We start from the raw sequence: 9,361 nt of genomic DNA on the forward strand, positions 1-9,361 counted from the left end.
GGGCCGGAGGGCGGGCTCCACGATAGGAAGAGCGCGCATGGTGCACGTGGGTGGCCCCCGCTCCCTAGCACGTCACGGCAGCATGTCGCGACCTATCGCGCTTCCACACATGGCCGGAGGGTCGGCACGGTTATACACGAGGGTTAATTTGCATCCAAAATATCATGTCTGACGTAGTCAAAGGAATAAATAATAATAATAATCTCATACCTAGGATAAAAATAAACACTTGGCATTTTCAACGCTCGACTGGAAACATTTGTAACACAGCACTCCTTCGGCGCCGGCGTGGTCAAGGCGAGCTGTCCGTCGGCCGGCGCCACGGCCGGACTTCCATCTAAGTGGCACCACATTCACGCAAGCAGGGCCAGTGTGTCAGTCAGGCTTCTCCCGCACACCATCGACCACACCTACACGCTTGTCCGTACGTGGCGTGCGTGCCTGCACACCCAGCAGTAGGAGTGTAGCGGCAGCCAGCTAGCTGCTCGCCAGCCAGTGCGCCACCCACCGCCCGTCAGTTGCACTCGCATCGCATGCATGTACGCGCACGGCCGGGCGGCCGGGACAACGCCGTGCAGGCGCGCGCGCGCGCACGGACGGCCGGCCGGCGTGACCCGGCCACCACCGGAGCCCCACACGCCAGCTCACTCGCGCTCAGACCGTCGGATCGGCCCGACCGACGGCCCCGATAGGCCCGCACGTTGCCGTCGACGTGTACAGGATACAGAATCAAGCCGCGGGCACGAGGGCGACCGTGCACGCGACCCGTGGGCCCCGCCCGCGCGTGGACCTCGCGACCCCTGCCCCTCCCTCCCTCCCTCGGCGCGGCGATATATTTGGCCCTCAGCTACAAGCCATTGCAACCACTCCCGGAGCGGAAGAGAGAGAGAGAGAGAGAGAGAGAGCAGATATCCTATCCCCCCCTAGACTCCAAGGCGAGGGGAAGCGGCCGGAGGGGAAAGCAACAAGCGGGTAGGGTTCGCCGACCGCTCCCCCAAATTCTCCATCGGAATCACGCACCGTTTTCTATATCTTTATTACCGTCGTCGTCCCCGGCCGCTTGCTGTCCGCCGTTTGGTGCCTTGCTCCTGTTGTTTTGAGGGGCTGGGCTTGGTTCCTTTTCCTCCACTCCCCCCAGCCCTCCTCGCCTCGCCTTTCCCCAACCCATATCCCTCCTTCTCTCTCTCGTCTGTGTGCGTGTGTGTGTGGGTGTGTTGGTTTTGAGCAATCTTCTCGCCGGACTCTTCTCCTAGCTTGGCGCGGTGCGTGCCCCTCCTCGTCCTCTGTCTGTCGATTTCCTCCTTCCTTGCGTGTGTGCGTGTGTGCGTGTTGTGTGGGTGACTTATAGGCCGCTACCTGTGGATTTGTCATCTCCCTTGCTTTGTTCTCTTGCTCGCAAGGGGTATGGCATGGTGTGTGTGGCTTGGTTTGTCCTCTACATACATGGTCGCTGCTGCCTGCTCGCTGGATCTTGGTCATATTTATGTCTTTCTCACGTACATGCGCGGCTATCTATTCTGAATTCTGATCCATCCATCCTCTCTTTCGTTTGTCTTTTAGATCCGTCCGCAAGACGCCGGAAGCAAGCAAGGAACGTACGTACACGCCGTGTCGTCGTCGCCTTGTGCTCTCTAGACTGGGTTGGACAGGCTTGGACTGGTCGGTGTGTGGCGGCGCTCGGCTCACCTGAACCCGACGACGACAAACAAGCAATTGGAGGAAGCTGTTAGCTAATCTTGTTTTGTTCCGATCCATCCATGGCCGCCGCGTCCTCCGCTCCCTTCTTCGGCCTCTCCGACGCGCAGATGCAGCCGCTGATGGCCGCGCAGCAGCCCCCCGCCCCCGCCGCCGCCGCGCCGGCGCCCAAGAAGAAGCGTAACCAGCCGGGCAACCCAAGTGAGTAATTAATCCGTCCAGCTATTCCTTTACCAATCTTAATTCTACTACTAGTAGCAGGTGAATATTAATTGAGTATCGTCGGTCTCTCTGTACTGTATTGATGCAGATCCTGATGCTGAGGTGATCGCGCTGTCGCCGCGGTCGCTGATGGCGACGAACCGGTTCGTGTGCGAGGTGTGCGGCAAGGGGTTCCAGCGGGAGCAGAACCTGCAGCTGCACCGTCGCGGCCACAACCTGCCGTGGAAGCTGAAGCAGAAGAACCCCAAGGAGACGCGGCGGCGCGTGTACCTGTGCCCGGAGCCGACGTGCGTGCACCACGACCCGGCGCGCGCGCTGGGCGACCTCACCGGCATCAAGAAGCACTACTGCCGCAAGCACGGCGAGAAGAAGTGGAAGTGCGACAAGTGCGCCAAGCGCTACGCCGTGCAGTCGGACTGGAAGGCCCACTCCAAGACCTGCGGCACCCGCGAGTACCGCTGCGACTGCGGCACCCTCTTCTCCAGGTATATATACCATATGCACGCCATTGATATACCCATCCGTCCAAGATCGATGTTTCAGTTCATTTTCGGTTCATATATGCGTGTGCTTATACTGTTTGCTGTTGGATTTTGGATATGCATGAGCGAATGATTGGGTCATGATGAAACTTTGATGAGGAGCTAGCTATAGGCTGCTAGGGGCGATTCGGTTTGACGGGTGGTGACGGATGGATGGGATGCTGGCCCTAGGTAGCTGCCTAGGGTTAGGGCTGTTACTGATGGTACTACGTGCCCACCTAGCTAGGTACATGGGCTCTCGTGTACGTGTACGAGTATGTGTGTAGTATGTGTGTGCGCGCAAGTTTTGGCTGGGTTGGATTGGAATTGGATTCCCTGCAGAGAGAGAGAGAGGGGGGGGGGGGGGGGGAGAGAGAGAGAATGGAAGGGGATGGATGGAGGATGCAGCTAGAGCTAGCAGTCGACCTGCTGCAGCTAGCGGGCTCTGCTCTGCTCCCACGTGAATCGCTCTTGTCGGGAGGGGACTGGAGATATGCAGCCAGGGCACACCCTGACACGGTCATCTGGCGGCAGTCCCGCCTTTTTACACCTCGGAATCCGCACTCTTCCCACTCTCTCTCATCTGCATCGACCTGGCATGGATCCCCACATGTATGTTCACGTGATGACATACACGCTGCCGGCACTCCTCCTCCATGCAGCTAACCGAAGGGGGTCCAGCCTCAGCCATGGCAGCACGTACGCGGCCTTCCTTGCCTTCTCATGTGATGCATGGCAACTGCCAAAGTCATGGCAAGTACTGCTGCCGCTGCCGCTGGCCATGACTAGCCTCTTGCAATCAGCACCATCCGATGGATGGATTAGCCACAAAGCCTGCTGCTCCGGCTTTTACTTGATGCATGCATGTCTTGTACATGCCGGTGTTGTCTTACATGTAACTGATTGCACCATAGTTAGGGTGAATGGGTGATGCATACTCCCTCCGTCCGAAAATATTTGTTGGAGAAATGGATCAAAATGGATGTATCTAGAACTAAAATACGTCTAGATACATCCATTTCTATGACAAGTATTTCCGGACGGAGGGAGTATTTGTCATGCACATTTGGCTAGTTTTACCTCATTTTGCAGCTTACTCTTTTTTTCTTACAAAATATAGCATTGTGCCATCTACAGCTTTATCTGCTCCGTGGAATCGGATCCGAATATTCCTCAAAAATCATTGGTCAAAATTAATTGCCAGCTAGCATTCCCCGCAGTAACGAAAGAAACGACAATCTATAATCGATGCGCCCAGTAAAGGATTGCAAGCTACCCAACTGGCGTAATAAATCGGCACATTTAGAGCAAGAGATTTGGTAGCACGAGTTAATTTGTTTTGAATTACTATAGTTGGGGCGATGCATATTTGTCATGCACTTTCGGCAAGTTTTGCCACATTTTGATGATATCATTATGCTTTCCGCTTGAGTATTATTTTTTTCATAGATAACAAAACATTGTGCCATCTGTAGCTGAATCTGCTCTGTGGAATCGGATCGGAATATTTCTCAAATAGCATTGGTCGAAATTGGTTGCCAGCTAGCATTCCCTCAAATAACGAAAGAAACGATGATCTATCATAGATGCACCCAGTAAAGGATTGCAAGCTACCCAACTAGCGCAATAAATCGGCACATTTAGAGCAAGAGATTTGGTAGCATGGATTTTTTTTTTTGAATTACTATAGTAAGGGCGGTGCATATTTGTCATGCACTTTTGGCAAGTTTTGCCTCATTTTGATGATATAATTATGCTTTCAGCTTAGTATTATTTTTATTCATAGATAACAAAGCATTGTGCATTCTATAGCTTAATCTGCTCTTCTGAATCGGATCAAAATATTTCTTAAAAATCATCAGCCAAAATTAGTTGTCATCTAGCATTGCCTTAGATAGCAAAAGAAGCGATAGTCTTATATGGGTGAAGACAGTAAAGGATTGCAAGCTACACAACTGGCCTACTAAATCGGCACATTTAGAGCAACTTCATCATTATATGCAGACAAGTAGGAAAACAAAAAAAATGAAAAAAATTCCGCCGCACCCTCTACTAAGCAGATTCTATGACTAGTAGTTAAAGAAGGCAAATCTATAAAGTTTTGTGAAATATTGTGTTGGAGCGAGAGAAAGAGATTTGCTAGCACGGGTTAAGTTCTTTGAATTACTATAGGTAGGGAGATGCGTATTTGTCATGCACCGTTCGCTAGTTTTGCCTCATTTTGTGATATCATTATGCATTGAGCTTAGCGTTTGCTTCCTTACAATATAAAGCATTGTGCAATATATAAATTAATCTGCTTTGTTGAATTAGATCGAAATACATCTTAAAAATGATCGGTCAAAATTAATTGCTTCAGATAGCAAAAGAAACGACAATCTTATATAGATAAACACATTAAACGATTCCAAGCTACCCAACCAGCATAATAAATCGGCACATTTAGAGCAACTTCATCGTTAGTATGCAAACAATTAGGACAACCAAAAATTGACTACCCCCCCCCCCCCCCCCCCCCCACACCCCCCAGTAAGCAGATTTCAAGAACAGTTAAATAGAAGGCAAATCTATAAGTTTTGTGAAATAATGTGTCAGAGAGAGCAAAAGAGATTTGGTATCACGGTTTTTTTTTGAATTACTATAGGTAGGGCGATGCATATTTGTCATGCACCTTTGGCTAGTTTTGCCTCATTTTGATGATATCAGTAATCTTTCAGCTTAATTTTTTTTCCTTACAAAATAAAGCATTGTGCAACCTATAGGTTAATCTGCTTTATCAAATCAGATCGGAATATTTCTAAAAAATAACCGGTCAAAATTAATTGCCAGCAAGCATTGCCTCACATAGCAATAGAAACGACAATCTAATATATATATTCATAGTAAATGATTGCAAGCTACCCAACTGGTGTAATAAATCGGCACATTTAGAGCAACTTCATCATTATAGGAAAAATAATTAAGAAAACCAAAATTTGACGATTTCCACCACTCCCCTCCCCCCGTAGTAAGCAGATTTTATGACTAGTTAAATAGAAGGCAAATCAATGAATTTTTGTGAAAGATTGTGTTGGCGAGCGAGAATGAAATTTGGTAGCACGGGTTAATTTATTTGAATTACTATAGGAAGGGCGATGCATATTCGTCCTGCACCTTTGGCTAGTTTTGCCTCATTTTGATGATATCATTATGCTTTCAGCTTAGTATATTTTCCCCTTACAAAATAAATCATCGTGCAATCTATAGCATAATCTGCTTTGTCGAATCGTATTAGGATATTTCTAAAAAATCGTCGGTCAAAATTAATTGTCAGCTAGCATTGCCTCAGATAGCAAAAGGAATGACAATCTTATATAGAGGTACACACTAAAGGATTGCAAGCTACCCAACTGGCGCAATAAATCACCACATTTAGAGTAACTTTTTCATTATATGCAAACAAGTAGGAAAAACAAAAAATGACGATCCCCTCCCCCCCCCCCCCCCCCCCCCTAGTGATCAGATTTTATGACTGGTTAAATAGAAGGCAAATCTATACAGTTTTGTGAAACATTGTGTTGGGGAGAAAAAAGAGATTTGGTAGAACGGGCTAACTTTTTGAATTATTTCTGACAATATTCTCTGAAATTTGACCACATTTAAATATCATTTTGTTTTAGTTTGAATATAATCTGAAATTTTGAGGTGCAAACATATTTTTCTACCCACTAAAATTACACAAAATTTCAAATTAGAATTTAAATGTTGATCGATTACAATGTTTTGGTATGTATTATGTTTAGAGAGAGAGAGAGGGACCATCCGGTGCGTTGCTACAACACAATTTTCTTTTTTATATATAGTTCTGAATGGTATGTTGTATATCTGGTGGTTCAGTAGTTTGTGATGCGATAATGTTGATAGGATGTGCAATTGATCTTTTGATGGCATGATTTGTTTCACAGTGGTGGCACTGACAGTGTTGTTAATGATCGGTAGATTCCTGATTAATTCCTACAAGAGTACCTAAATTATCAGCCGACAAGCGAGCTCTTCCATAGCCGCCCCGCGTCCAAATCGACTACGATTGGGGGATTGGGCGTTCTCTTAGAAGATGAATTATGTTTAGAAAGAAAGAGAGAAGGAGAATTATATTGCATGTGTCATTGTTGCCAATATTTGTGTAGTTAGCCAATGATTAACCATTAAATGATAAATTCAGTTCATGACCTGATTAGCCAATTAATTCCATATACTCCCCTGCGGTCATATGTGAACTTGACTGTTTATGCATCTATCATGTTTGATACTTTATTTTTGTTGCTGAAATTTATTTGTAGGTCGAGCTTTCGCCTCGATTTAATTTGATTAGGATGCATGTTTGATTCTAAATTATTTGATCAGACAATTATAAATGTGATCATTTATATATATGGTGAGTTGGTGACAATTATAATGTGACCTGCACTCATGCGCATTAGGCATGAAAAGTTTTTGACATTTTTCCACGTACGCATGCAGGAGGGACAGCTTCATCACCCACCGCGCCTTCTGCGACGCGCTGGCCCAGGAGAGCGCGCGGCTGCCGCCTATCGGCGCCGGCATGTACGGCGGCCCCGGCAACATGGCCCTCGGTAATCTCTCCGGCATGACGCCCCAGATGGCCGGCGGCTTCCCAGACCAATCCGGCCACCACTCATCAGCTTCGGCCATCGACGTCCTCAACCTTGGTGGCGGTGGCGGCAACGCCGGTCAGTTCGAGCACCTCATGCCATCTTCCTCGGGGTCCTCCATGTTCCGCTCCCAGGCCGCCACCTCTTCCCCGTTCTATATGGGCGGCGGTACCGCCCAGGACTTTGGCGAGGATGACGTCCACCGTTCCCATGGCAACCAGGGCTCTCTCCTCCAGCAGGGAAAGTCCCCCGCGGCCTTCCATGGCCTTATGCAACTTCCAGACCAGCACCAGGGAGGCGGCGGCGGCAACGGTAATAACAGCCTCCTGAACCTTGGATTCTTCTCAGGCAATGGCAACGGGAGCGGCCAGGACTCGCGCCTGGTCTTCCAGAACCAGTACAACGGCAGCGCCGGAATTGGCAACAACAGCAATGGAAATGGAGAGAATGGCGGCATTGTCGGGTCCAGCAGCGTCCTGGGAGGCGGCGGCGGGGGCTTCCCTTCTCTCTACAGCTCGTCTGAGACGGGCGGCGGGCTCCCGCAGATGTCCGCGACTGCGCTGCTGCAGAAGGCCGCGCAGATGGGCGCGACGACGAGCAGCCACAACGCTGGCGCCGGCGGCGCCGGGCTGCTCCGTGGCCCGGGTATGAGGGGTGGCAGCGGAGAAGGCGGGTCGTCGGCCGCAGCAGCGGCGGCGAGCGAGAGGCAGTCGTTCCATGACCTCATCATGAACTCTCTGGGTAGCGGGAGCGGCGCCAGTGCCACAACCGGCGGTCGCGCCGGGGCGTTCGGCAGCGGCGGGGGCTTCCCCGTGGACGACGGCAAGCTGAGCACTCGGGACTTCCTCGGCGTCGGCCCTGGCGGCGTGGTGCAAGCCGGCATGGGCCCGCCCCGGCGGCACAGCGGCGGCGCCGGGCTCCACATGGGCTCGCTGGACCCTGCCGAGCTGAAGTAGCAACATACGGCAGGATCGATCTATCGTCAAGAAAAACAACAAGATAATGCATGGAAGCTCTCAAGGTAAGGTGCATGGATGGCGATGGAAGAATGAAGAGAGCATGCATATTACTGCATTTAGAAGAACAAAGGTTAATAAATTAGTTTCTTGGGTAATCTTTCGTCATGTTAATTAATTAGTGGACGTGTCCTCTTTGGCAGACTAGCTAGACCAGAATTTCAGTTTAATTTTGCCATGTTTCATGCATGTATGTATGTGATGTACATTTGGTTGGCCGGTCTCCTTGGAACTTGGATTGTGAGATGTGAAGACCGGACCGGACCAGACCGGAACTTAATCTGTTGCCATTTGGAGTTTTACTGCCTGCTTGATACATGCATGCATGCTTGCGCTAATGTCTGGATGATGATCATCAGAGTATACAACTTAATATCTATGTCAGCGCCGGCTTTATATTTCATGTTGGTTTCTTCTCTGGGTGGCGCTGCTTTCAAAGCTGAAAGGACGACAGTGAGCATTAATTAGCTGGTACGTCCTCAGCTTATGACCAGTCAGTGAGGCTGGATGGATGCATCAGTGTGTACGTTTATGTAGGTCTCAGGCGAGACCAGACATGAAGCACACGACAGGGGAGGAAGATACAAGCAGATGATCCAAGGCACGCATCCCCAGTGCATGGCTCATCCATGAGCAGCCGCTGCTGCTAGCTCTGGCCATGGTTAGTAGTACTACGTGGAATGCACCACTAACTATTCTCTCGATCTTGGTTGGCCTCTTGACTTTGCATGCCCCTCGTCGATCGTCTGCAAGCAAAAATTGCTTGCACTGCTGCCCTCACTGTGTGTGTTGTGATCCGATCTGGCTGAGGCACCACACATATAGGGGTGGATTGACGTATACAAATGTAGCCACAGGAAAAGGTGCGGGCCGGGTCGCTATGCAGTGTTTGGATGTAGGTGAACGCTACAGAACAAAGCTGGCCCTCTCAAAGTCCACGTGAAGAGAGAGAGAGAGGCGACAGGTGCATGCTAGTCTGTGCATCAGGCAGGTCGATCCAGAACTAGCTATAGCTACACAGGGAGGCCTGTCAAATGTCACACTGTTTATGTGATCACTACTCACTAGGTAGGCACATTTTGGCTAATCAAGGGCATCTCCAAAGCGGCTCAAACCGCCCAGGACTGCGCGGTCCGGACGTGTTGTGTTATCTAAGGCGGGCCTGTATTAATTCACCGAGCGATCCGGACGTATCTTTTTTGGCAAACGCGAGATAAACCGAGGGCCTTTGCAGGAGTTTGGAGAGCAAACACGT

At 49.7% G+C, this 9,361-nt stretch overlaps 1 protein-coding gene across 4 annotated transcripts; it reads left to right on the top strand.

Moving 5' to 3' along the window:
* The first annotated feature begins 850 nt into the window (after nt 1-850).
* LOC109774597 (uncharacterized) lies at nt 851-8,408 on the top strand. Of its 4 annotated transcripts, none has more exons than XM_020333339.4 (4): nt 851-972; nt 1,561-1,896; nt 2,006-2,402; nt 6,939-8,408. In XM_020333339.4, exons 2-4 carry the CDS (start codon nt 1,758-1,760, stop codon nt 8,044-8,046), a joined length of 1,644 nt encoding a protein of 547 aa, XP_020188928.1. In that variant the 5' UTR covers nt 851-972; nt 1,561-1,757; the 3' UTR covers nt 8,047-8,408. The 4 variants fall into 4 exon arrangements, with proteins under 4 accessions (XP_020188928.1, XP_020188929.1, XP_020188927.1 ...); XM_020333340.4 differs by having other exon boundaries at nt 862-1,474; XM_020333338.4 differs by having other exon boundaries at nt 862-1,262.
* The last annotated feature ends 953 nt before the right edge of the window (nt 8,409-9,361 follow it).

Source organism: Aegilops tauschii, chromosome 5 (assembly GCF_002575655.3).
Source record: "Aegilops tauschii subsp. strangulata cultivar AL8/78 chromosome 5, Aet v6.0, whole genome shotgun sequence".
Taxonomy (NCBI): domain Eukaryota; kingdom Viridiplantae; phylum Streptophyta; class Magnoliopsida; order Poales; family Poaceae; genus Aegilops; species Aegilops tauschii.

Coding starts and splice junctions, on each gene's coding strand:
- LOC109774597 (XM_020333339.4), top strand. CDS start 1,758: ATGGCCGCCGCGTCCTCCGCTCCCTTCTTCGGCCTCTCCGACGCGCAG. Junction 1,897..2,005: donor TAACCAGCCGGGCAACCCAA/GTGAGTAATTAA, acceptor GTATTGATGCAG/ATCCTGATGCTGAGGTGATC. Junction 2,403..6,938: donor TGCGGCACCCTCTTCTCCAG/GTATATATACCA, acceptor GTACGCATGCAG/GAGGGACAGCTTCATCACCC.